At 58.3% G+C, this 26738-nt stretch overlaps 2 protein-coding genes and 1 long non-coding RNA gene across 9 annotated transcripts; 1 reads left to right on the top strand and 2 right to left on the bottom strand.

Annotated features, from left to right (window-relative positions):
* Positions 1–3185: 3185 nt before the first annotated feature.
* On the bottom strand, positions 3186–12737 carry ADAD2 (adenosine deaminase domain containing 2). Of its 3 annotated transcripts, none has more exons than XM_043534542.1 (9): positions 12668–12737; positions 9611–9718; positions 9017–9142; positions 8201–8351; positions 7487–7654; positions 6722–6936; positions 5540–5774; positions 4850–4982; positions 3186–3702 (listed from the first exon to the last, which is right to left on the bottom strand). In XM_043534542.1, the coding sequence occupies exons 2-9, from the start codon at positions 9627–9629 to the stop codon at positions 3592–3594; spliced, it is 1158 nt and encodes a 385-aa protein (XP_043390477.1). In that variant the 5' UTR covers positions 9630–9718; positions 12668–12737; the 3' UTR covers positions 3186–3591. The 3 variants fall into 3 exon arrangements, with proteins under 3 accessions (XP_043390477.1, XP_037740595.2, XP_043390476.1); XM_037884667.2 differs by lacking the exon at positions 12668–12737 and adding an exon at positions 10833–12097 and having other exon boundaries at positions 7487–7657; XM_043534541.1 differs by lacking the exon at positions 12668–12737 and adding an exon at positions 10833–12095 and having other exon boundaries at positions 9611–9716.
* Positions 12738–14175: 1438 nt separating this feature from the next.
* On the bottom strand, positions 14176–17816 carry LOC119564356. The gene is made up of 3 exons (XR_005223143.2): positions 17692–17816; positions 16470–16544; positions 14176–14318 (listed from the first exon to the last, which is right to left on the bottom strand). It is a non-coding gene; the product is annotated as an uncharacterized LOC119564356 (long non-coding RNA).
* A 4942-nt stretch (positions 17817–22758) lies between these two features.
* Positions 22759–25464, top strand: GEMIN7 (gem nuclear organelle associated protein 7). Of its 5 annotated transcripts, none has more exons than XM_043534478.1 (2): positions 22759–23026; positions 25016–25464. In XM_043534478.1, exons 1-2 carry the CDS (start codon positions 23021–23023, stop codon positions 25403–25405), a joined length of 396 nt encoding a protein of 131 aa, XP_043390413.1. In that variant the 5' UTR covers positions 22759–23020; the 3' UTR covers positions 25406–25464. The 5 variants fall into 5 exon arrangements, with proteins under 5 accessions (XP_043390413.1, XP_043390416.1, XP_037740575.1 ...); XM_043534481.1 differs by having other exon boundaries at positions 22765–23043; XM_037884647.2 differs by lacking the exon at positions 22759–23026 and adding an exon at positions 23892–24002.
* Positions 25465–26738: the final 1274 nt, after the last annotated feature.

Here is a 26738-nt window from a genome sequence, read left to right as displayed (position 1 = left end):
AGTGGCTGCAGGGGCTGGATGCTCTCGGAGCCTCTCCCAAGACTCGTTCAGCAACATGCACTTGTGGCTGGAGGAGACCAGCCGCTACGCCAGCGAGAATGGGCACAAGCTGATCTGACCTTCAAGAAGGTACCGGATTACACCAACGCCTAAGGCAGGCCTTGGGAGGGGCAGATTAGGACGCCCCTCACACCCTGAAATCCCAGCCCATAAGCACAGATAATCCTGAGGGAGGGGAGGAGTCCCATGAATAACAAGGAGAGCCTGGCGTAAGACATGGTCAGCTGGCAGGGCACGAGGGGGATCTACGAGCCCCCTTCCTAGGGCTGTAGGGACACAATTAATAATGGAAAGCTCTTTGCTATTATGCCCTGCACTGCTCCGCTTGATCACTGCCCGCACCAGGGGGCAGCCCCTCTCTCTGCATGCCGGGGGAGGGGGCAGCTGGACCTACGCCTGTCCAGCAGCTGCCTGGCACACCCTGTGGCCTTTCACGTGCCCCCCGGGCAGGAAGACACGGACGTGCTGGAGGTGCCGTTCCTGGAGACTAGCCCCAAGAACGCCACCAACCTGGAGCAGCCCGCCGTCACCATGGCAGCCGAGCTCATGAACCAGGTGGGCCCCCCCGTGCAACCACAAGCCCAACCCCCACCCCCAGAGTGCCCCCCTGTGGCTGGACTGGCGCAGGGAGGGCAGAGATGGGGGCATGGGCTGCTGTTGGAGAGGGGCTTTTCCTCACTCCCCAGCGGGGAGCTGCTCTGTGTCTGGGACTACGGCTGGGGGCCAGGACTGCTGGGCAGGGGGGCCTTTGCAGTGCCCTATTTATTTGCAATAGATTTTTCTAGGCTGTGATACAGCTCCCCCCATCCCTCTCCAACCAGGTGGATGCACCTCTCCCCTTCACTAGCCACACGGTGCACGGGGCCGGCTACTAATCTGGGCTCCTGGCTGAGCTAAACCAGGATCCATCCTCTCCTCCCCCAGCCATTCCCACCCTGGATTATCCCTCCCGATCCCCACTGCACCGGCCAGCCCTGCTCTGCACTCTCCCAGCCTTTGGAGGGGCTCAAGCTGCTCCAAACCCCCGGGGAAGGAACCCCTGAATGCCGGAGGATACGCAGCACAGCACCTTCCCGGCTGGTGTTGGAAGTGGCTTCTTGTTACAGCAACGCAGCCACCCAGCCCATGAAGCGAGGAGTGAGGCTGCGATGCCCAGGACAACCAGGAGTCTTCTCAAGCTGCTCTGCAGTCTGCATCCCCTCTTAGCACAGCCCCCTGGGAGCCGAGAGTTGAGTTAGTGTCTGGGGCACGGCCCGAGATCCTGGTTCTTCCTGCTGTTGGTGTGAAATGGGATTGGGGCGGAGGGGGTGAGAAAATGTCCTGATGGTTCAGGCTACAGAGTTGGCATAGCTGTTGGTCCTGGGGCACAAGAGGGACAAGGTGGGGGAGGGAACGTGGTCATGGGGACCAACTTGTGCTGGTGAGAGACTCTGCTGGGGGGCTGCCTCTCCGGAGCTCCAAAGCCTCGGAAGAAGTGGGCCAACGAATGACATTCCCGCACCCCACTGGTCTCTCTTCAGACATGTCATTGCAGGCAGATCATGAGCGCTTGAACTTCTCCCCTCCCAACCCCGGCTCAAGGCTGAGTTTGGCTGGAAGGGTTGCTTGAAAATTCAAAGTTTGGGTCGAAAGGCAAAGCGATGTGGGTGTTGCAGGGCCTGCAGCAGCAGGTGATTTCTGACAGCAGGGGCCTTGTTAATGCAGCGTGAGATCCTGTGACTGGGGAGTCTCAGCTGGGAAACGGGGTGCAGGTTTGTAACACGGTGGGTGGGGAATCATTGGACCAGCTCAGAGCAAGGATGGAGCCTTCAGCACTCTGGCTTTTCAGCGAGATTGTTGCCTCATTCTCAAGCCGAGCTAGCCCCACCACCAGCTAGGGGCTGAATGCAGGAATTCGGGTTTGTGAGGCTCCAGCCTGGGTTACATAGGAGGTCATATGGGATGAGCAGAATGGGCCCTTCAAAACTTACGTGAACTGGGCGGGTTTTGACTAGAAACACTGGGAGCAGGTGACAGAGGGGAAAATTTCAACCCAGGATCTCCTGTCTCCCTGGCAGAATCCCACCCCACCCCCCCTTTGCAACATTTCCCCCTTGGCTCACAACTAATATTTTGACAGGATCTCTCCCCACTGAGTGTTCCTGTGGAGAGAGGAGGACCTTGCTGCGTTAATTGGCTAATGCATGATAGGAGCCCGACGTTCCCTCTCCTGAGGCATGGGGGATTTAAGGGATGTGTGTTTGATGGGGCCGGAGGTTATGGGTGTTGGTGGCGGAGGGCTGGAACTGACAGCTGGGTTAATGGACTTCTTGGAAAAATTGTTCTTGGTAGTTATCTTATTGCCTTTGAAATAAAGTTAACGCTCAGAACAGGAGCATGTCTGCCAGGGCTTGGCTGTCACCAGCCACTGCTGACGGTCAGTCGTGGGGCCCAGAAATGGCACATGCTGGCAAGGGCCAGCAATTTATTCCTAGTATTTACCACCGCTGAGATTTGTAGGGCTTGCGAATTAAAGGCTCCACCTCGAATTGATTCCTCGCTCTCAGCTACAGCTGTGCATCAGTCCAGCACAAAGCACTTTGCAAAGCAGGTCAGCAGCCTTGTCTCTACTTTACAGATGGGGAAACTGAGGCACAGAGCAGGGAAATGACTCACCCATGGTCCCCCAACAAGCCCAGGTATTGTGCTAGGAATAGAATCAGGTGTCCAGTGCTCTAACGCGTGGGCCATGCTCCCTCCTGCCTGCATCACATTCTCCAGCCAGCAGGCTCCAGCTCACTCCTTGAGGTTCTTGCATTTCTTAAGGCCAGACTGCAGTGACTCAAACCACCACCAGCAGCTCCGGAGCAGAACGAACAAGATTTTGCTGCGTCTGGTGGCAGACAATTGCACAGGGGCACTCAGGCACTGTCGGGGCTCAGAGGGTGAACAGCCAAGGGGGATCCTGTCAGAGGAAGGACAGGGAGTGGTACCTCTCAATGCAGCCTGGGGCACACGTCCTGTTCTCATGGACACACTTCAGAAGGGCTGCGGACACACTGGAAAGGGCTCAAGGAGCCACGAGAATGATTCCAGGGTTGGAAAATCTGCTTTAGAGCGAGCAAGTGAGACTAAAAGCAGCTCAATCTAGCTAATAAACAAGTGTAATTCACCACTGGACAAGGTTGATACAGAGGGAGAAATTCTGGGCTAACTGCACTGGCATTGCTGTGGCAGTGCTGTGCAGTCTGGTGACCTGACCCATCCGTGAAAGCAGGTTGGCAGCTGCTCTGCGCCAACAGGGCTGAACCAGCCGGAGCTCTCTGGGGACTCGATCGCCCTCGCACTTCAAAGAACAATCAAATGAAAAGTGGGCCTTCTTCACAGCCTAGTCTGTTAATTGCACAGCCCTGGCCCCTCCCCCATGCAGCATAGCAAACAGAGTTTAAAAGCCCTAACCCCAACTCCCGAAATTTCCAACAGTCTCTAGATTTCACTCCTTCCCGGCCTCTCCTGGGTATTTCCCCAGACCCCCCGGGGCTATTTCACTGCCTAACCGGTGAAGTTGTCCACCAGGTGCTTCTCAGGCCACTTGCCAAGACCTTGGGTGATCAGGTGAGCGAAGAGCTGTTCCTTGGCACTCTGGTAAGACGCAGCCTGGGTCTAAAGAGGGAGAAAGAGGCACAGTGGGAATTGGCCAGGGCACGGCGGGGTTAACAGACACTTGAGCAAAAAGGTTTCAGTCTCGCAGTCAGACGTGGGTCAGAATCAGCCCCATGTTACAGAGCTGGAGCTGGGGAGGACAGAACGGGGACTGAGGCATAAATTGGGGAAGTGATCTGACTAAAGTCACATGCAGAGTTAGTGGCAGATGGGAAAAGAACCCCAGAGTCCTGACCCCAAGTCCCCATCCCCTCCTCTTCTAACCACTGGATCCCTCTTCCCTCCCACAGCTGGGAGCAGAACCCAAGAGTCCTGACTCCTACCATTCTTCCTGACATACCCACTGTGACGAAGTGGGACTATTCTTAATGTTTCCTCTGAATAGTGTGGAGGTGCCTCAGTTTCCCCTAGGCAGTTCTTAAGTATCTAGGTGGTGGGGTAAGGGTGTATGATCATTGCAGAGCCCTAGAGGGCAGGTGTGTGCAGGGGTCTGGACACAGAGAATGGCCGACACCCTGTTTCCTGGCAACTGATGGCCTGGCCCTTCCCCCCTGCAAGGTGAGAACTAAACGGTTGGAGAACAAAGGAATCAGGTGACCTCCTGGCCCGGGAAAGGAACAAAGCCCAGAGGAGGGGGGGCTGGAGAGAGTTTCAGTTTGGGGGCTGGCTGGGACATGGAGTGAAGGGCAGACGTGGTTGTCTGGCTCATTGCCCCCCAGAATGGACCCAGCTGAGGGGTCCCGTTCTCTGCACCTACAAGCTCTGTGTTAGACCATGTTCCTGTCGTTTAATAAACCTTCTGTTTTACTGGCTGGCTGAGAGTCACGTCTGACTGCGGAGTTGGGGGGCAGGACCCTCTGGCTCCCCTGGACCCCGCCTGGGCGGACTCGCTGTGGGAAGCGCAGGGAGGGGCAGAGGATGCTGAATGCTCCGAGGTCAGACCCAGGAAGGTGGAAGTTGTGTGAGCTGTGTGTCCTGCAGACAGGCTGCTCACAGGAAGGCGACTGCCCCAGAGTCCTGACTGGCTTCATGGGGAGCAGTTCCAGAGCATCGCCCAGGGGACTCCGTGACACCCACATACCCCACGCTCCTGTGTCTTTCCTTCAGCACTTGGCAGCCCCCCCTTCCCCCCCCCACAGCGCCCAACCTTGGCTTGGTGGTAAGTGGGCAGCGCCAGCAGAGCATTCTCGTTCATCTGCTGCACCAACTGCCGGAAGTATCGCAGCATGGCAGCTTTGCAGATCTGGCTGGGGAAGACCCGGTCCTCCGCGGCAGGGTTTCTGGAGGGGGGGCAGAAGGAGACGCTCAGATAGAGGGGGCAAGGGCAGCTCCAGCTGCTGATCAACAGCCGGGGGTGCCAGCGACCCGGCTTTACCCACAGCCTGGGGACAGACACACCTCTGCCCCAGTGCCCCATGGAGCAGCCAGTTAACACTGGGGTGTCGGCTGTTCTCTGCCATTAGGAACCGAGCCGCTCGCTCGTGTCAACGCGCTGTGGCCGCACCGGAGGGTGAACCAGGCTCCAGTGCCCAGCTCCAGGGGGATACAGGTTTGGACTGCAGAGGGGGCTTAGATGGGGGCACAGATGGGGGGCACTGCAGGAGGCAGAGACAGCATCTGGGGGGAGCCCAAGCACTGTGTTCATGGGGGATCTAACAGAGGAGCTTGGCTTCGGAGAGCAGCCCCTCGGGTACAACCGCCACCCAGTCCATTGGGTTTCATCCCCCAGCATCGCCCATCCTGCTAGCACTACAGGACCAGCCAGGGGACTCAGGGTACCAAGGGGACCCAGAGATTCATTACCCCCCTGCACCGTGATCCCCGTCCCCCCACTCACTTCAGCACGGCCAGCCCAGTGGCGCCGTCCACCCGCTCTGGGGCTGCGTCCCCACGGCACCAGTTGAGGCTGAGCCTGCAGCACTCGGCGCTGGAGCTGAGGGGGCCGACACGGGGCCCCAGGAAGAAGCAGATCTGGTGCTGGGCATAGGGGGCTGGCAGGCCGGCCTCGGGGCCCAGCTGCAGCCGCTCGTTGATGACCCAGTTCAGGGCGGGCTGGTCGGGGCCGGGGTCCGCTGGGCAGGGGGAAGAGAGAGGCAGAGGCAGAGCCATTGCTGCAGGGCCCCTTCCAAGGCACTGAGCCCCCCGCCCTGCTGCCTGCAGCACAGCGCCCCCTTGTGCCATACTGGCATCAGCGCTGTGCGGGGAGAGTGCCCCCTCCCGAGCCCCACCCCCTCCCTGTGGCACAGCGCCCCCTTGTGCCACGCTGGCATCAGCGCTGTGCGGGGAGAGTGCCCCCTCCCGAGCCCCACCCCCTCCCTGCGGCACAGCGCCCCCTTGTGCCACCCTGGTGTCAGCGCTGTGTGGGGAGAGTGCCCCCTACTGAGCCCCCACCCCCTCCCTGTGGCACAGCGCCCCCTTGTGCCACCCTGGTGTCAGCGCTGTGTGGGGAGAGTGCCCCATCCCGAGCCCCACCCCCTCCCTGTGGCACAGCACCCCCTTGTGCCACCCTGGTGTCAGCGCTGTGTGGGGAGAGTGCCCCCTACTGAGCCCCCGCCCTCTCCCTGCGGCACAGCGCCCCCTTGTGCCCTGCTGGCATCAGCGCTGTGTGGGGAGAGTGCCCCCTCCCGAGCCCCCCCCCCCCGCAGCACAGCATCCCCTACTGAGCCCCCCGCCCCCTCCCTGCGGCACAGCGCCCCCTTGTGCCCTGCTGGCGTCAGTGCTGTGTGGGGAGAGTGCCCCCTACTGAACCTCCACCCAGCTCCACAGACCCGATCACCCCCTCGCCCACTTCCTCAGCACGGTACCCCCACCGAGCCCCCTCCATGCTCTGCTCCCTGCTGCACAGTGCCCCCTACTGAACCCCCCTGCGTCATTGTGCTCCCCACAAGCCCTGCACCCCACTCCCTGCAGTCTGGCACTGTTACTGACCCCCCCCTCCGCATTACACCTCCCCACTGAGCCCCCTGCAGCCCAGCACCCCCCACTCAACCCCTCTGCCCAGAGTAGCCTCAGTTCTCACCTAGGATAATGCTGGAGAGGTACAGCGGCTCCATGAAGTGGCTGAGGAGCGCCCCCTGCAGGCCCAGCACGCTCCAGCGGCTCAGCTTGTCGCTGCCGGAGGCGCAGCAGACGCAGGCGGCCAGCAGGCTTGGGGGGCAGCTGGGGACAGGCATCAGCGCGCCCTTGGCATGGACGTAGAGGCCGACCGAGGGCTTCCTCCCAGGGAACGGGATGCTGCAGTGAGCAGGGCGGGGGGACGGGCACGCAGGTCACAGGGGGGCAGGGAACAGGGGCACTGGGCTGGGGGCAGCTCAGGGTTTATCAGCCACTAGAAAGAGGTCTGATTTCTAGGGAAAAAAGACAAACAGGCCCCAACCCCACAGCAGCACCCCTCCAGCATCAACCCATGCCTCTGCCCCTCAGCAGATCCCCACCATCCTGAGCACCACACCCCCAGCATGTCCCTGCCACCCCACTGCCCCACACCTCTGCCCCCCGCCCAGGACTGCCCCTCAGCTCCACCCCACTGCCCTGCCACACCCTGGTACTGCTCCCCAGCTCCGCCATGCTCCTTTGCCCCATGGCCGCACCCTGCCCCCTAGCTCTGTCCCACTCCTCTGCCTCCGTCACTGCACTGTTGATCCCCAGCTCTGCCTCCCCAGCCCACCCCCCCACAGCACCACCCCACTCCTGTGTTCCATGGCACTGCCCTGGCACTCCCCAGCACCGCCCCACACCCTCGACCCTTCTACCCACCAGCCCCCCGCCCCACCCCCACACTCACGGGAAGTTTTCGGAGGCCCCTGTGGGTGTGCAGCTCAGATACAGGTGCACAAAGACCTTCGGCTTGAGGGCCAGCCGCCCCCCCTCCGCCGAGGGCTGGAAGATGCATTTCTCCCGGTCCGCCGGCTCCTTCACGCTACACCCCAGCAACAGCTGTTTGTACAGGTACCTGCTGGGGGGAGTGGGGAAGCAGAGATCCCCCATCACAGTAGTGACTGGTCCCACAAGAGCTCCGAACCCTGCCCCCGCCCCCACCCCTACAGGATCGGACTGATCTCCCCAACCTTCACATCCGTCCATAGAAAACCCACAATGGGACAGAGGACTAGATCCCTTTCTCTGCCCCCCAACTTCTCCAGCCCAAATAACACCCTAAATTCATCTCCTCCCCCAAGGACTCAGCCACCCTGTCCATACAGTGGGTTACAGAAGGAGAGCTAGGAGGCAGGACTCCTGGGTTCTATTCCCAGCTCTGGGAGGGGGGTGGGGCCCAGTAGTTAGAGCGGGGGGGCTGGGGAGTTAGGGTCTGATTCCTGCCTATGGGAGGGACGGAGTCTCCTATTACAACTGCTAGGCTCCATCCTCGATAAAGAGGATCGGGGCCCCTCCCTGACTGTTATGGGCTGGCTCCTCCAGATCCCACCCCCCCGCGCCCCCATCTCTAGCCCGTCCAGCCAGCCTCACATTGCAGCTTAGTGACCGGAGCACATCTCACCTCTGCAGCGCCCGGCGAGCCACCACCAGGCCGTGCATGTCATGGAGCCGCAGGCCACTGAAATCCAGCCAGCCACCGTAGCAGATATCGCCAGTGCCCAGCGCCACCAGCTCAAAGCTCTCCCTGCAATCCTGCTGCGTGTCCATCACCTCTGCAGGGCAGAGAAGGGTTCAACCACAGTGCTGAGGCGGCAGTGGGGCCAGGGGTAACCTGCCCTCATCACTGCCCCAGCCTCAAACTACTGTGACTCCTCCAGTTTAGTGATCAGAGCGAGGGGGCTGGGAGCCAGGACTCCTGGGTTCTGTCCCCAGCTCAGCGAGGGGAGTGGGCTTGAGTGGTTAAAGAGGGTAGGGGTCTGGGAGCCAGGACTCCTGGGTTCTATTCCTGGTTCTGGGACTTCCGCATCACTTAGAATTTGGAAGAAGGCAGTGGGAAGGTTTCCTAGCTAATATTCCTGGCTCCGACCCTTAAATGACACACCCCTCTGAGAGCTGGGGATAGAACCCAGGAGTCCTGGCTCCCAGCACCAGGGAACGCACCAACCCATTTATCATCAGCCATCCATTTGTTCTTTCATCTGCGGAGGGTTCTCCCCAGTCCATAGACCACCTCCCCACCATTAGGGCTGGGTGCATCTCCCCTGTCCAACGCACACCGCAGTGTAGCCTGGGTCAGCCACCGCAGGCCATCAGCTGCCTGGCTGCATCTGCTCAACCGGTTCCTTCAAGGTGCCAGGGGAAGGGTGAGCTTCTCCTGCAGCCATCCGGCCTTGGCGGTGGGGCAGGGGCAGCGCCTGACCAGCCAGATGCTCCTCACCTCGCTCCAGGATGAAGGCTGCCACGCTGTTCTTACAGCCCCAGTACTGCGGGTCCCCTGCCAGGAGCCGGTCGAACGTGTCGCTGGTGAGGGCTGCACAACGATGCACGTGGGAGAACACGGTTTCTGCAGCAGGGGGAAAGGGAATGTGAAGAGAGCAGATCTGGTCCCTGGGCATTGAGGGACTCAGCCCAGGCGCTGCGGTGATGGGCGTCAGGATAACCCTCTTATGCCCGGTGGGGGTCAGACCGGGCACACGGGGGAGAGAGAGCAGTGCGACGGAATCAAACCAGGCACACGGAGAAGGGGGCGGGGAGCTCAGACCGAGCACACGGAGCAGGGGGGAAGGGGGTATCACTATTCCCCATTTCTGGGAGGGGCGTGGGGGTCTAGTGCTTAGAGAAGTGGGTTGGGGGGAGGGCTGGGAACCAGGATGCCTGGGTTCTACTCCCAGCTTAGTCACTAACTCCCTAGAGATTAAAGGTCTTTGATGCTCAGCATTATCAGCACAGGCTGGGGGTTCTGGGGTCCCCACCTGGCTTTATGGGGCTGGCTGCCCAGTGCTGCCCTGCTCGGAGTCAACTTCAGACTCACCTGGGTTCCCCGTCTCCATATGGAGCAGCTGGCTCGGGTTTCTGGCGCACGTCCTCAGGAACTGCCACTCACAGGGGACACAGGGTGGAATCGGCCCAGACAAGGGCTCTGCAGGGGGGACAGACACCAGGGACGGATATTGGCACAGGGTAGGGAGAAATGCAGGCATGAATCTCTCCAGATAAACCCACTGCACCCCTGCCTCACTGCCCACCCCATACAAAGCCATCCAGCCACCCCCTGTACCCCACCTCCTGGCCCCCCACGCTAGGCCATGCCATCCATACACACCCCCATCCTCACTCTACGCTATGCCACAGCATCCATCCATCCATCCAACCCCAGCCCTTTCTACCAACCCCACACTATGCCATGATGTCCAGCTTTCCCCCCCAGCCTGCAGCCACACACCCGCCCCACTCACCCACCTTGGCTCCCCCCCCAAACAGGATCCACTCTTCCCCACCCACTGTTCCATCTCATTCTTGTCTGGTTAAACTGTACTGGGAGCTCCCTGCCATGTGCCAGCCTGTCCCCAAACCACCTGGGGTGATGGCAGAGGCTCCCAGAGTCACAAGACCCCAGCAGGATCTCGCCTTGCACCCAAAAGCAAAATACCGTTCCTGTGGTTAGCAAGAAAAGCTCAGAAAATGTAACCCAAGCGTAACCAAGGTAACAATGCTGCCTAAGCCCATGGCTGCAAGGGGGAAGCTGCTCGGGATGTGACCAACGCTGCCTGAGCCCGCCGACAGCCTGAGCCTATCACTGTGAGGGGGAGCTGCCTCAGCTTCACTGGGTGTTGACTCCAGTCCTTATGCTCCAGGGGGCCTGGCCAACCCCAATCCCAGGGAGCTGTGTGTGACAGGAGGGGGAGAGTGCAGCAGGCCCACCCTGCCTGCCCCCACCCCAGCAGACACACCCCAGCTGCTGGGGCTAGTATGGCCCCCTGCAAGGACTGTCACTCCTGCTGCACCAGAGAAGAGCAGACCCTGTACCACTCCTGGGGATAGGGCCCCATACCAATGCCCTTGCCTCTCGGGGAGGGGAGCGTCACCCCTGTCACTTTGGGTAGGGCAGAGACACAGCGAGGGGGGCAGAGCCCAATGCCATGATGCACCTAGGACTGCGGACTGGTTTAATGCAGCCCTGATAGTTGCTCAACCAAATTCACCCCCACCAGCTGCCCCCTGCACACTAGCACCCCCTGGCCAGGAGGCGCAACCTGGAGAGCCAGGCTCGGGCCAGGGATCCTTCCCCTCCGAGTCCAGGCACTCGCACAGGGACAAGAGCTGGATCCAGAGCTAAGTCCCCAGCCGGTGTTTTCAGTGACCATCTGGTGCAGCCCCTCCATGCCAGCTGAAAGGAGCAAGAGCCCAGCTGTGGGTCAGACAGCAGAACGGGAAGTGTGGGGGCTAGGAGGGGACCAGGGGCTGGAATTAGATATGGGGAAGATTAGGAGGTTAGAGCCAAGCATGGGAAGCAGAGCTAGTTCTAGAGTGAGGGAATTAGAGGAGGGGGCAGGATTAGAGACGGGTCCTCGGGAAGCCAATTAGAAGAGGGGGCTAGAGTTCATTGCGGGAGGCGGGGGGGGGGGGAGGGGAATTGGAGGAGAAGGTGGGATTAGTGCCAGAAACAGATTAGGAAAGAGGTGGGATTAGAGGAGGGGGCAGGGTTATTGCCAGGGTAAAGGGAACAGGCAGGTTTAGCTGGGGAGGACGCAGGATTAGCGCCAGAGGCAAATTAGGGAAGGATCTGAGATTACAATTGGAGAGGGATTATTTATTCGGATTGGATAAATAACATTAGAGTCCGTTCCCCCCAGCCAGCCTGTGGAGGGGGCAACACATTAAGCAGAACACATTCGCCCGCCCAGCTCTCGGGAACCTTTCTGGTTCCTTTTATCTCTGAAGGCTAGAAGAGGAAAGAGGGGGTGGACAGGGGGCCTAGAGGACAGAGGTGCTAGGGTAGATATTTGGGGGGGTCTAGGTCAGTGGTTTTCAACCTATGGTACGCAGCTCCCTGGGGGTCTGCAGAGCATGTCTGAGATTTCCAAAGTGCTCCGCACCTCCATTTGAAATGTTTTGGGGGTCCACCAATGAAAAAAAGTTGAAAACCACTGGGCTACAGGAAAGGATGTTAGAGATCAGTGTAGGTGCTGGGGGAGGGGGTCTACAAATGGAGGGAGTGGAAGAGTCATGGTGTTTGGGAGAGTCTAGAGGGAGTGCTGGGGGCTCAGGATAGGTGTTTGGAAGGGGATAGAGGCAGGGCTGGGGGCTAGAGGAGGTATGGCGGAGGGCTAGAAGAGGGGGGATGGGAAGTATTTGGGGGCTAGAGGCAGGGCTGGGGGCTAAAAGAGGGGAATGGGAGATATTTGGGGCTGGGGACGAGGAGGGGTGGAAGGTATTTGGGTGGCAGGTGGGTAGAAGAGGAGGAGGGGATGGGGGGAGCTAGAAGAGGAAAGGTGGGAGGTATTGGGGGCAGGGGGCTAGAAGAAGAGGGGGATGGGAGGTATTGGGGGGCTGGAGGGGTGGGAGGTATTTGAGGAAGGGGGCTAGAAGAAGGGGGATGGGAGATATTTGGGGCTAGAAGAGGAAGGAAGTGGACGATATTGGGGGTGGGGGGCTAGAAAAGAGGGGAGGATGAGAAGTATTGGGGCAGGGGGCTAGAAGAAGAGGGGGATGGGAGGTATTGGGGGGCTGGAGGGGTGGGAGGTATTTGAGGAAGGGGGGCTAGAAGAAGGGGGATGAGAGATATTTGGGGCTAGAAGAGGAAGGAAGTGGACGATATTGGGGGTGGGGGGCTAGAAAAGAGGGGAGGATGAGAAGTATTGGGGCAGGGGGCTAGAAGAGAAGGGGTGGGAGGTATCTGGGTAGCAGGTGGGTAGAAGAGGAGGGGGGGTGAGGAATTTGGGGGCAGGGGGTAGAAGAGGGGGCAGGAATTTGGCAGCAGGGGCTAGAAAAGGGGGAGGATGGGAGGTGCTTGGGGGTGGGGGGCATTTGGGGAGAGGGGGCTGGGGGGGTATTTGGGGGGAACTCAGGGCGGCCCCACCCCCTTTACCCTCTCGCGCTCCAGGCTGCTCCACGTGCTCCTCAAGAGCCGCCTCCCGGAGCCTCGGGGCCCCCTGACACCCGCCCCCGCCTGGGAAGCTCCGCCCCCCCGACACAGCCAATAGGAAGAGGAGACAGAGCCCTGACCAATTAGAGCGCAAGAAGGACGCTTCCCCAGCCCCGTGTTTGGGTGGGGGGGGGCAGTGAGCCCGACACCCCCCTGGGGCGCTGCGGGGCTGCAGTGAGCTAGAGAGACCCCTGGGGTGCAGCGGGTGGCGGGGGCTGCAGTGACTTAGACAGCCGGGGGGGGGGGGGCTGCAGTCACCAGACCCCCCCCCCGGGATGCAGCAGGGAGGGGGGTGCAGGGACACAGGATCTGGTGGCACTTTGTGCAGCCACTGCTGTGATGAGTTGGTGAGTCTCAGCCTTCCCGCTGTCACCCACCTCGCAGCTTCCCATCTTGTCTAGGGGCCGCCCTCCCTTTACCCCTCCGCCGGAGGAATTTATTTCCATTATAACCACTATGTGTCCCGGACGCCTGGGTGCCATGTAGCCGTGGTTCTGTAGCAGGGGCCATGCTAACAAAATAATCCCTCGCACAAGGCTCAGTCGATCCTTACAGAGGACTTTATTCTGATGACGGGGACCCTGATTTCCAACCTCCCCGGGGGGAACCTTCCCAAATGGGCTCTCTGCTGCTGAGCCACAAGACCCTCCCACTCCCCACCAGCAGGGGCAGGGGTCCCGTGGGTTCTTCTGGTTTGGAGGGAAGTAGAAGATGCATCTCTGGTTTTCGCAGGGCTGACAGAGGGAGAAATCCCTGGTTCCCTCCTCCAGGCACCCAGCAGAGAAGTTGCTGAAGAGGACCTGGCGGGCCTGCAGCACACCGAGAGAGAAGAAAGGTGGTGAGGCCTACAACCAAGGAGCAGAAATAAAAGCTTTGCCACGCATCAACCTGCAGAACTCCCTGCTGCAGGAGGGCCAGATCCTCTCATCGCTTCTGGAGAAGGCCTGGGAGTGGAGCAGGAGCTCAGCTCAGCAAAAACATACGACCCTACTCAGCCCCACGTTCCCATTCTCTTTGACCCCAAAGCCCTGCTTGGCCTCAGCACCCACAATCCCCCATTGCTCCTGCACAACTCCCGCGTCCCATTCTCTGTTACCCAGAATCCCCTGGGGCTCTGCCCAACCCCAGCACCCCAGTCTCTGTTTTCCAGAATTCCCTGTAGCCCCTGCCCACACCCAGAGCCCCATTGTTTATTACCCAGAATCCCCAGTGTCCCCTACCCTGCCCCATAGCTGTCGCCCGCAGGCCCCTGGGGAGCACGAGAAAGCCCATGGGCCATGCACTGCAGCTCATGCTCCTTTCCCATGATGGGAACCAAAGCCTCCTGAAGGGAGTGGAGCTGCGGAGGCAGGATGGGATGAGTCAGAGAACAGGACACAGGGGTGGTGACAGGGAGGTAGGAATTCCCCCTCCACAAACCATCGGCAGCCAAGGCCAAACCCAGCCAGAAAAGGCCAGGGATCCCAAGGGGCGGGGATGAGCCGAGCCCCTCACACCAGGGACACGGCCCTAGGGAGCCTGTGGGGCAGGAGCGCAAGGAGGTACCTGGTAGCTGTGATTGCAGGACGGGAGGATCCCGGCTCTCTGGATCGCTCTGAGTGAAAGGGAAATGAATTGGGGTCAGCCGGAGTGGGGGGAGGTAAAATCACCCCCTGATGCCGGCACTGCAGTGCCACCAGCCTCCTCCATGAGCCCCTACCCTCCCCATAGAGCAGTCCCTGGAGAAAGGGAGCCCCACCTTCCCCATAGGCAGAACCACCCCATGACAGAGTTCCAATTCACCCCATAATCATCCCCCTGAGAGAGAGTGCTGACCTACAGATCACCCCATTATAGATCTCCTGAGCGAGAGACCCCAGTACTGTACATCGATCCCCAAAGGGGAGCCGTACTCCTATTACAGATTGTCTCAGCCGCTCTCTATACATCCCCACGACTGAGAGAGCCCCTCACTAGAGATCCCCCACCCAAGAGATCCCCTCACTAGAGATTCCCCACCACTGAGAGATTCCCTCACTATGGATCCCCTCACTAGAGATCCCCAACACTGAGAGATCCCTTCACTATGGATCTCCAACACCAAGATCCCCTCACTAGAGATTCCCCACCACCGAGAGGTCCCCTCACTATGGAGATCCCCACGAGAGATCCCCTCACTAGAGATCCCCAACACTGAGAGATCCCCTCATTATGGATCTCCAACACCAAGATCGCATCACTAGAGATTCCCCACCACCGAGAGATCCCCTCACTAGAGATTCCCCCACGAGAGGTCCCCTCACTGTGGATCCCCACTGAGAGAGACCCAACACTGAGAGAGCCCCCCACTAGAGATCCCCCAAAAGAGAGATCTGCAACACTGAGAGAGCCCCTCACTAGAGATCCCCTCACTAGAGATTCCCCACCACAGAGAGATCCCCTCACTATGAATCCCCAACACTGAGAGATCCCCTCACTATGCATCTCCAACACTAAGATCCCCTCACTATGGACCTCCTCACTACAGAGCTCTCAGATTAAGATCCCCTAATAATAGATCCCAACCCTATAGATCCATGCATGAGAGATCCACTTGTGATAGATCCCCCATAGAGTCTCACCTGCCCTATCAGGTGTCCCAATCCCTTGGCCCATAACCTAGAGAGTCTGAACCCCTCTCCAAGCCCCTGCCCCAGTGAGATCTTTGCGGTCACCAAGGAGTGTGGGGTGGGGTTTGAAAGTGTCCCCCCCCCAGGGGGGCTATTCTCTCTTGCTTGCCCACCTGGCTGCCAGGCTCACTCTGTGCCCCCACCCCCGGTGCCCGGCTCACCTGTTGATGTTGTACATGGTGCGCAGGGCGAGGGCTGCCCCAAAGCACTTGCTGGGGGAGCGCAAGGCCTCCACGCACCCAGCGCAGGTCCTGTGCTTCTGCCTCACTTCCCTCCTGGGGTGGGAGTGGGGTAAATGTCCCTGAGGCAGTCACATCACCCCCCACCCCCACCCCCCGAGACTACATGCTGGGGATCCAGGCTGTGAGGCAGGGGGATCTGCTGGCCGTGGGGTTCCCTGGAGCCTGGTGGGATTCACAAGGAGATGGCCTGACACCCCAACCCATGTACGAGCTCCCGCCTCCCGTGCCTACTGCCCCTTGAGCATCCCTCCCTATGGCCTCCCCACTACCTCCCCTGGCTCTCTCCCCTCCAGCTTCCCATCCCCCCAGCTCCTGCCCCTGAGGCATCCCCCCTCTCTACGCTTTCTCCCCACAGCTTGCCCCATTCCCTCCCTGGGTTAGTCACAGCTTCGCCCCTGCCAAATTATTGGGAAAGGCACCAAAGCTGGGTTTTCAGGTAGTGTTTATTCGGCGGCCATCTTGGTCTGGGATAAGAACAAGGTGACCTCCATGTTGTGGCAGGTTCTTGTTCCCCTAGGCTGAGCAAAAGGCGGGAAAGTAGAAAGAGCGGGAATCTGTTGTTGCTAAGCAACCGGTTCCTATAAAGGCAGATGAGGGGAGGGGCCAGGGGCTCTGGAGCCTTTGGGGGCTCAGGTGTCGGACGCTCTCTCTCTCTGTGGTGTGGGACCCCCTTTCACACCGGGGACTGGCCTGCAGCAGCCACTTACTAAACAGAACTGTCGGGGGGGGGGGGGGTGTTTGTTATTTTCTTTTGGGAAGCGCAGACTCGGTCCGATTAGTTAGTTCAGGCGTACGACCATAGACAGCGCAGCTAGGGATGGGTGGGGGGAGGGGGTCTGAGATAGGGTTACACACCTGTCTTCTACACCTGTGATCCACGGTCGGTGGCCATCGCCGATCCGGATTCTGCAGCCTCTCCGTCAGCCGCACCTGAAGAAGGCAGAAGACCACCATTGCCTTCTCGAATGTGTGTGCATAGTCCAAATCTCCAGAGTCCTTAATCCATCCCCCTCCTTTAGTAAATAAAGTGGTGTTCTGAGTTTACGTCCGTGGGGTGGTTTCTTTTGTTCCAGCTCTGATAGACGGGCTTAAGGGGGGACCCAGCGGGAGGTATACTGTAAGGCTCCCCAAAGTCTTCTGGTCAGATCGGCCCCCTAAAAATCCTTACAGACTGCTAAAATAGATGCTCCCAGTCTTCTGTAAGAAAGTGTATTGCTCTCCCCAGCTGAGCACTCTGTTTTAGCAGAAGAGTTAGTAACAGAAGGAGTGATGGCGGGGCTAGGAGCCCAGCATGGAGGCTGCTCCTGCATCGCAAGCAGCAGGGCAGTGTAGTGGGACCGGGGGTAGCATGTGGAATGGGTGGCTCCTGTCTAGAGAGGAAGAGTGGGCTGGAGGCATGGTCAAGATGGACACTCTCCTGCTGGGAGAAGCAGGGACCTATCTGCCTGGTTTGCCCTCTGCCCTGGGTCCTTGAGCTCCCCCACAGACCTGAGAGGGGGCTGCCCAAGGCTGCAGTAGGAAAGGGTGGACAAGTATCCCAGACAGTGCAGAGAGGAGCAGCCCCTGCTGCAGGGTCGGTGAAACTGAGCCAGGGAGCGGCTGGGCCCAGGGAGCTGAAAGAGATCAGGGCCTAGCTCTGGTGCAGATCTTGCAGCCCAGGCTACGCCCTGAGTGTGAGGGGATGGTCGCAGCTTGGGGTGGGTGTATCTGGTGGTTCAGAGCTGGGGTGCACATTTCATTAGGGTGTGCACCCAGGGAATTTTTTTTTTTAAAGGCGAACATTTATTGAATACTCAACCATAAAGGACATTTTTATTCATCAAACAAACTAAAGAAACTAAAACTTAACTAAACTTAATGTTTTTTAAATTAACAACTAAACTGTACTTAAAAAATACAAACTTAAAAAATGAGATACAAAATTCCAAATTTTTCTGTAGTGATAACCAGGCATATACAAAGATACAGTCAATTTTCATGATCTTTATCTTTAACCAGATAATGAGCTAACCCAAACTGACCAAAACAGATTAAGGTTTCTTCATCTTCCTGTCCTAGAGAATGAGACATCACTCACCAGGTGTTATGGACTTAAATTCCTCAATCACATCGTTGTAATTAACTGACGAAGCCAATTCTTGTTCAATGTACAAAATCATGAATGAGTCGAGGCGCTGTTGGGACATTGTACTTCTTAGTTTGTTTTTTACATGTGCTAGTTTCGAAAAGGCTTTCACATGAACAGCTTGTAACAGGTAAGACTGCAAAGCATTAAATAGATTTGTAAAAGGCCTGGAACATGGAAGACCGATCTGATTCCTTTAGCAAATCAAGCCACTCTCTGGTGGTGTTCATAGTGCTAGCTTTAGGAACAGATCCGTCATAACCCCAAAGCAATCCAACTTCAGCTTCCAACTCATCCAAGGACACTTTAAATTTGTTGGCAATGATTCTCATATCGTCCCTGCCAATGTCTAAGCTCAACAGTTTTCCAATTGCAGTCACAATTTTACAAGTCTCCTGTTCAAATCGCTGGTCAATGCTGGTAATCATTGAGTCTAGGAGTGGGTAAACTGAAGTTATTCTCTCCTGCTCCTCTTTTGTATCAAAGTGATGCTGGGACTCAAACGCATCATCAATACGAGTGGATGTTTTTCTCTTCTTAACTGGAGGAATCGATATATCATTCTCTACACACATTTTCATTGAAAATAGATTGAAAATATTCTGGGCCACTTCTCATTGCAGCAAAAGAGTTACACGAGCTTTTCACCCCTGTCATTGCAGTAAGTAATTTGAGATCTGGATAGGGATAGCTCTACCAATTTTGCCGCCCCAAGCAGTCGCCACTGAATTGCCACCGCCACAAGCCGCTGCAGCAGGAAGAGCAGCGGAGCTGCCGCCGAATTGCTGCTGCGGGACACAGACTGCCGCCCCATTCTAAATGTCGCCCCAAGCGCCTGCTTGGAAAGCTGGTGCCTGGAGCCAGCCCTGGATCTGGAGCTTGAAGAGCCTTACTCACTTTTACCACTATCTGGAGAATAGGGTGCAACATATGAAGGGCAAAGATGAACTTGAATGAATTTAGTTCATGGATAAGGCCCCTGGCTTTTATTTTAGCATCAGCAAGGCGAGTTATTTCGATAATCTCTTGTAAAGCTTGTAAAATGATGGAGTAGTTTTGCTTTCCAGCAGCCACTGCTTCTGCTCTGCATGCCCATCGTGTGTTTGACAGGGACTTCAAAGTCTTCAACTGGGATCCTACTTCTTGTGAAATCTTCTCCATTACTACATGTCGCACAGGACTCCCCTCCGTGAAGGCATAAAGACTCTGAATAACATGGAAAAAATCAAAGACAGTTCTGTTCTGTTTACTAGCAGCGCATGCATCTTCTAGGGTGAGGTTCAAACAATGCACATAGCAGCGTACATAGAGTATTTCACTGTTTCTTTCTTTACATTTCATTTGAACTCCCACAGTACATCCAGACATAGTAGACGCGCCATCAAAACAGACAGACATCACTGATGTCCAGTCAATTTTAAGAATGCCAAGGACGTCATTTAACTGGTCAAAAATAGACTGAGCATCAACTGTTAATAGTTTTTGAACAGACACAAAATGTTCAGCTGGACTATGTTTTTCATTGTCAAAATACCGCACCACAATGGACATCTGTTCATGGTGTCCACAGTCAGTCGTGTCGTCGGCAATTATTGAGACCATTTTTTCCATTTAGTGAACACACAATCTTTTGTTGCACAACGCTGTGCAAGGCTACAATTAAATCATTTTGAATGCGATTACTCAGAGAGGTAGCGTTTCAAGGATATTGTTGCACATGCTTTGCCATTACGGGATCATATTTTTGGAGCATATTGACAAGATTTAGAAATAAACCTTTCTCAAAACTGTCAGCTTTTTCATTGTGACCCCTGAATGGTCTCCCACCTTTCGCCAAAAACAGAACAATGTCAATCAGTTGCTCCATTACACTTCGGTTATGGCACCGTTCTTCTTGTTTAGACAGATAATCCTGCTTGCCCTCATCCAACAATATATCAATAGGTTTCCCTTCATTAAAACTTGACCATGAAGAACAGCTCAACACATGAGATTTTGACAATCGGTGGTTTTAAAAACATTCGTTGGCCTTACATCAGTTTCTGAATCCCTTATCAATAAATGCTTCTTTTTTTATTCCCTATTTTACTTCTAGGAAACATACTCAATCTAGGCTAATAAGGACCTCTAGATAATCGAGACTGGCGTTCTAATCTATTTTTTGGAATATCACAGACCGGGTCATCAGATGGAATGTTTGATGGCTTTGAATAGGAACTACACTGACCTGAACTAAGAGACAAAGTCTGTTACTGTTGGTCATTACTCAGTTTATTGCACACACTGGAACTGGTGGTGGCATTATCTTCATGTAAGTTCTTAACTGAGGAGTCCAAGGTATTTGCACTACTATCAGCACATTCATTATAATTCAGTTTGCTCCTTTTCTTATATTAACAATGAACCGATCCATATTTTAAAATTAAAAGGGGGTATCATACGACTGAATTAAAACATAAAGCCACGGGCTTGTTATGCTATTTCAGTAGAGTACGCGCCACAAAGATTACAAACACTGTAGACACTGTGCTGGGCATGCCTGACACGGCCGCTTATATAGGTCAAAGAATTTTCTAGAATAGTAGTCGGAGGGGGAGGGGAGGACCAATGGTAATATGGTGCCGCAGTAGTGGGGACGCATGCTGTGAGCGAACACGGGCTTTCTATACATTTCTACAACATCTATATTATGCAAGTCGGCGCTTATTGCATAGTACAACATAATACAACTGCAAAACTAAACATTTCTGATGGTATCTTCTAGACTGAGTCCCATTGGGTAGATAGAAAGATTAACCTAAATAATCTATACAGAAGCCTGTGGAACCCCATAAGATTGGGTCCCTAATCCATGAACTATTGGAACTCATTTACAAAACTTTTCTTAAACATTACATTAATATATTGTCTCATACTATAGAATTAGAATTTATAATCCCTATTGCATGATGAGATATAATGTATCTTAATTAAAACTATCTTTAGATATGTTTTTTCCTCAAAAATCCAATTTAAATGTTAAAAAATCCAATATTTTTGATTTTTTTTTAAAGTCATTGATTTTTATCCATCCTGACAGCTGGGCATGGTGGGGATGGGGGGATGGGAAGGATTGGTCCCCAGCTGGAGCAAGGCAAGGGCCAGAGCACAGCGGGGCATGGGGGGGATTGGTCACCAGCTGGGGTGTGTGGGGTGCAGGAGTCAGGGCAGAGGGCTGGGGTGTGTGAGGGGGGTGCAGGAATCACAGCAGGGTGTGGGGGGGTGCAGGAGTCAGGGCAGGGTGTGGGGGTACAAGGGGGTGCAGGAGTCAGGGCAGGGGTTGGGGGGTGCAAGGGGGTGCAGGAGTCAGGGCAGAGGGCTGGGGTGTGTGAGGGGGGTGCAGGAGTCACAGCAGGGTGTAGGAGGGGGGTGCAGGAGTCAGGGCAGAGGGCTGGGGTGTGTGAGGGGGGTGCAGGAGTCACAGCAGGGTGTAGGAGGGGGGTGCAGGAGTCAGGGCAGAGGGCTGGGGTGTGTGAGGGGGTGCAGGAGTCACAGCAGGGTGTAGGAGGGGGGTGCAGGAGTCAGGGCAGAGGTCTGGGGTGTGTGAGGGGGTGCAGGAGTCACAGCAGGGTGTAGGAGGGGGGTGCAGGAGTCAGGGCAGAGGGCTGGGGTACAAGGGGGTGCAGGAGTCAGGGCAGGGTGTGGGGGGTGCAGGAGTCAGGGCAGGGTGTGGGGGTACAAGGGGGTGCAGGAGTCAGGGCAGGGGTCTGGGGTGTGTAAGGGGGTGCAGGAGTCACAGCAGGGTGTAGGAGGGGGCTGCAGGAGTCACAGCAGGGTGTAGGAGGGGGGTGCAGGAGTCAGGGCAGAGGGCTGGGGTGTGTAAGGGGCTGCAGGAGTCAGGGCAGGGTGTGGGAGGGGGCTGCAGGAGTCAGGGCAGGGTGTGGGGGTACAAGGGGGTGCAGGAGTCAGGGCAGGGGTTGGGGGGTGCAGGAGTCAGGGCAGGGGTTGGGGGGTGCAAGGGGGTGCAGGAGTCAGGGCAGAGGGCTGGGGTGTGTAAGGGGCTGCAGGAGTCAGGGCAGGGTGTGGGGGTACAAGGGGGTGCAGGAGTCAGGGCAGGGTGTGGGGGTACAAGGGGGTGCAGGAGTCAGGGCAGGGTGTGGGGGTACAAGGGGGTGCAGGAGTCACAGCAGGGTGTAGGAGGGGGGTGCAGGAGTCAGGGCAGAGGGCTGGGGTGTGTAAGGGGCTGCAGGAGTCAGGGCAGGGTGCGGTGGGGGGGCTGCAGGAGGCAGGGCAGAGGGCTGGGGTGTGTGAGGGGGGTGCAGGAGTCACAGCAGGGTGTAGGAGGGGGGTGCAGGAGTCAGGGCAGAGGGCTGGGGTGTGTGAGGGGGTGCAGGAGTCACAGCAGGGTGTAGGAGGGGGGTGCAGGAGTCAGGGCAGAGGGCTGGGGTGTGTGAGGGGGGTGCAGGAGTCACAGCAGGGTGTAGGAGGGGGGTGCAGGAGTCAGGGCAGAGGTCTGGGGTGTGTGAGGGGGTGCAGGAGTCACAGCAGGGTGTAGGAGGGGGGTGCAGGAGTCAGGGCAGAGGGCTGGGGTGTGTGAGGGGGGTGCAGGAGTCACAGCAGGGTGTAGGAGGGGGGTGCAGGAGTCAGGGCAGAGGGCTGGGGTGTGTGAGGGGGTGCAGGAGTCAGGGCAGGGTGTGGGGGGCTGCAGGAGTCAGGGCAGGGTGTGGTGGGCTGCAGGAGTCAGGGCAGAGGGCTGAGGTGTGTAAGGGGCTGCAGGAGGCAGGGCAGGGTGCGGTGGGGGGGCTGCAGGAGGCAGGGCAGAGGGCTGGGGTGTGTGAGGGGGGGTGCAGGGCTGGGGAGGTGGGCTGGGGTGGTGGGGGTGCTCCCAGCCCCCTGCCCTGAGCGGTTCACAGCAGGGGGCTGGAGGGGGTATACCCCGGTTCCACCCTCTTCCCCGAGGCCCTGCCCCCGCCTCTTCTCCACCTCCCCCTCTCTCTGCCCGGCACACCGCGGACCGGCGGCAGGGAGCGGAGTGCGGGCGAGCCCGCAGCGCGCTGCGGGAAGAGGCGGGAGCTCGGCTGCCGCGGAGCAGCAGGACCGAGCCCGGGGCCGCAGCCCCACCACGCTTCTGCCCCGCAGCGGCGAGCGGGGGCGGAGAAGAGGGGCCAGGGCCGGGGCCCCCCTACTCCGGACTCCCCCGCCCCCATCTCCGGCCGCCCTTTTTTTTTTTTTTTTTTTGCGCTTGGGGTGGCCCTGATTAGGGTGTGCCCGGGCACGCCCGCCACACCCCCTGCGCACGCCTATGGCGGTGACCGGCGGCTTGGGGCAGGGCTCCTCTGGGGAGGGGACATGGGGGGCAGGTGTCTGGGGGGACATGGCGGAGGCATGGAGAGCAGGTGTCTGGAGGGGCAGGGGGAGGCACGGGGGACAGGTGTCGGGGGGCAGGGGGAAGGTACGGAGGGGCAAGTGTGAGGGGCAGGTGTCGGGGGACAGAGCGGAGGCACGGGGGGCAGGTGTCGGGGGAAGGCAGGTACCCGGGGGGGCAGGGGGAGGTGTGTGGGGGGGCTGGTGTCTAGAGGGGCAGGGGGAGGTGCGAGGGGGCAGGTGTCGGGGGAAGGCAGGTGTCCGGGGGGGCAGGGGGAGGTGTGTGGGGGGGCTGGTGTCTAGAGGGGCAGGGGGAGGTGCGAGGGGGCAGGTGTCGGGGGAAGGCAGGTGTCCGGGGGGGCAGGGCGGGTGGCACATCTCGGAGGGAGCCCAGGGCGGAGGCCCAGGGGGCAGGTGTCGGGGTCGGAGGGGCGGGGAGGAGCAGGGGGGGCAGGGGTCGGGGGGGACAGGGGGAGGCGTGGGGGGAGCTGGTGTCCGGGGGGGGGCAGGGGGAGGCGTGGGGGGATCTGGTGTCGGGGGGGGCAGGGGGAGGCGTGGGGGGAGCTGGTGTCCGGGGGGGGGGGCAGGGGGAGGCGTGGGGGGAGCTGGTGTCGGGGGCACGGTGGAGGTGCGAGGGGGCAGGTGTCGGGGGAAGGCAGGTGTCCGGGCGGGCAGGGCGGGTGGCACATCTCGGAGGGAGCCCAGGGCGGAGGCCCAGGGGGCAGGTGTCGGGGTCGGAGGGGCGGGGGGGGTGTCTGGGGGGGACGAAGGGGCGGGGCTATGCCGGGGTCTGGGGGACGAAGGGGCGGGGCCGCGGCGGGCGGAACCAGGCGGGCGGTTCGTGCTCCCGGCCGGGCTCTGTTCGCTGCTGCGCCGAGTCCACCGATCTCCGGAAGCCGCCCGGGACCGGCCGCCGCAGGGTGAGGCCGGGCCGGAGCCTCCGGGTCTGACTCGGGCCGGCCGGGGTGCGAGCGGGGGTGGCGCCTGGGGGCCGGCGGGGAGATCTCGGGGGAGCGGGGGGGTGAGGGGGGGCTGTTATAGGGTGGGGCTCGGGGGCGGCAATTGGGAGTTCGGGGTCTGGGTGTATGGGGGATGGGGTATCTCCGGAGGGAGCTGGGTCGGGGTGGGGTGGCAGCTGGGGGATGGGTGTATTGGGGGTGGGTTACCCGGGGGGGGACATGGGGGGTGCTGGTAGGGGTATCTCTGAGGGGAGGCGGGAGTGGCAGCTGGGGGTGGGTGTATTGGGGGTGGGTTACTCGGGGGGGGCATGGGGGGTGCTGGTAGGGGTATCTCTGAGGGGAGGCGGGAGTGGTAGCTGGGGGTGGGTGTATTGGGGGTGGATTACTCGGGGGGGGCATGGGGGGTGCTGGTAGGGGTATCTCTGAGGGGAGGCGGGAGTGGTAGCTGGGGGTGGGTGTATTGGGGGTGGATTACTCGGGGGGGGGCATGGGGGGTGCTGGTAGGGGTATCTCTGGGGGGAGGGGGGAGTGGCGGCTGGGGGATTGGTGTATCAAGATGGTTGCCCACAGGGATTAATTCTGCGGGGAGGGCAGGGGTGGGTGGCAGCCGGGGGCCTGCCCTTCCGAAGCAGGTCTGTGGTAGGGATGTAAAAGTGTAACCGGTACGCGTCAGTCTAACCGTTAAACTCTGCTGCTGGCCGGAGCCCAGGACGCTGCTGCTAGCCCAGGGGCAGCAGCCGGGACCCCTGGGTCCAGCATCCCCAGGCACGGGCGCTAGGGCCCCACGTAAAACGTGGGGGTGTTGCAGCACCCCCTGCACCGCTAGTTCCCCGGTTAAACGTGTAACCGATAAAATTGTAATCGGTTGCACGGTTACTTTTTTTAACTGCTGTTTACATCCCGAGTCTGTGGGAGGCATTGCTCTAGCACGGTGCTTGTGCTGCCAGCTCACATGTTGCTGCCTTTGCCCCCAGGAGCCTGCCATGAAGGTGCCAGTCAGCGTGATCCGCCTGCCCCGTGGGCCGGATGGCACAAGCCGCGGCTTTGACCCCAACTCCCCTCGGTACCAGGCTCTGAGCCCCATCAGCATCTCCACGGTGGGCTGTGGGAACGAGGCGGATCTGGAGCGGGAGCAGCAGGGCCGCGTGGCTCTGCGGGAGCGGTACCTGCGCAGCCTGTTTGCCATGGTTGGCCGCACCATCCACTTCACAATGTACGAGAGAGTCAATGTCTCGGCCTGCTTCGACGCCTCAGACATAGACATCTTGAACTTCCAGGTGTCCGACCTGCAGACCCCGCTGGGCGTGCACAGGGAGGCGCTGCTCCGCTGCTCGGACATCATCTCCTACACCTTCGAGCTGTGACTGCCACAGGCACCCTGCCCCCCACCTGTCCTGCTTTCTAATAAAAACACACTCAGGTACAGCTTGCAGAGTTCTTTCTTCGCCTTTCAGAGTGGAGGTGAATTTTCAGGCCCCAGCATCATAGCTGGAAAGTGGTGCTTCCCCTCCACCCATTTGTGCTGCTCTGGAGATGGCCCTGGAGTGGAAATGAGCTTGGGGGTGCATGGAGCTGCATCCATTTGGCACAACTCATCTCTGTTTCTTTTATCTGCTAGTTACGGAAACAAGATATCCCATTCCTTGGATAATCCGCTTGGCCCCACTGAATAGAACCCCTAAAAGTTTCCATCACTTTGGAGCACAGAGGCCAAAATGATCATTCTGCAAATAGCTCATGATCACCAAATCTGCTCACTGAAGGTTACCAGTCTGGGTGGCTCAGTGAGCACCTGGCATCCTTGTTGTTGGCTGTGAGTAACTATGAGCACCTATTCAAATAGGGGAAGAAACCTGAGGAGCCTTATCTATCATTGCTGCACCCCTCCCCTCCCCTCCCTTCTGTCTAGACATCCGATCCAGTGTGGGATTCATGAATATCAGAGGAGGGATGGATATTGTGGCAGTAAAACCAGTCTCCCTGTTTCTGCCTGCTGTAAGGTTTGAACTGCCAGCCCCTTGGGCCTGTGTAGAACATAGTATGGGGCAAGGTGCAGAGCAGAGCTGGGATGTACAGAGGTGAGGCCTGTGCCACTGTGATGGCCCAGGCAGTGTTAGAAGATGTCAGCCCTTGTGGACTGTGATTGAAGTGAGGCTGAAAAGTAATAGGCTGAAGCGGAGCACATAATAATCTCAGATGAATGTGAGCCAGGAGCAAGGTCTCAGGCTGTGCTCTGGTCTCCCGGGGAAGCTGGTAGAAATCTGCAGAGCACCACGGGGCATGGACAGAGGGGTAGTCCACTAGATGCAGTAGGATTTTCCAGCTCCAATTTCTTTCAGATTGTAGTTAATATCTGATCTCCCTGGTTCCTTTTGGCCAGTTCAGAAGGGCAAGAGGACCTCACTGGCTTGCAGGGGGAGGCTGCAGGTTCTTGTGGCTGCATGGATTATTGGCCTGGTGGGACAGAGAGCGGTTGAGCTTAGCATTTGAGATGAAACTTGGCAAGCTAATGTGCTCTGTGAATTGGCATCAGTGGAGCAGGGATTTCAACTCTCTGCTCTGGAACCTGCCATGGGGCTCACTCCTGTGACCTGGAAATGAGCTAATTGGCCAAGGTTTTCGGTAGTGACTAATGGTTCGATTTGCACTCCTTAGGAATCCAGTGGGAGATGTCTTAGATAGGCATGATTTTCAGAA

Source organism: Chelonia mydas, chromosome 23 (genome assembly GCF_015237465.2).
Source record: "Chelonia mydas isolate rCheMyd1 chromosome 23, rCheMyd1.pri.v2, whole genome shotgun sequence".
Taxonomy (NCBI): domain Eukaryota; kingdom Metazoa; phylum Chordata; order Testudines; family Cheloniidae; genus Chelonia; species Chelonia mydas.
The sequence above is the reverse complement of the archived record's forward strand: the minus strand, read 5'-3'. Positions and strand labels throughout refer to the sequence as shown.

Bases quoted from the DNA above. Each gene is read 5' to 3' on its own strand.
- ADAD2 (XM_043534541.1), bottom strand. From the start codon at position 10,961: ATGGAGGGGCTGCACCAGATGGTCACTGAAAACACCGGCTGGGGACTT. The intron at 7,655-8,200 runs GTGAGATGTGCT...TCCCCCCAGCAG, and splicing joins GCTCGCCGGGCGCTGCAGAG to GTACCTGTACAAACAGCTGT. The intron at 3,703-4,849 runs GTTGGGCGCTGT...CTCCCTCTTTAG, and splicing joins CCACTTACCACCAAGCCAAG to ACCCAGGCTGCGTCTTACCA.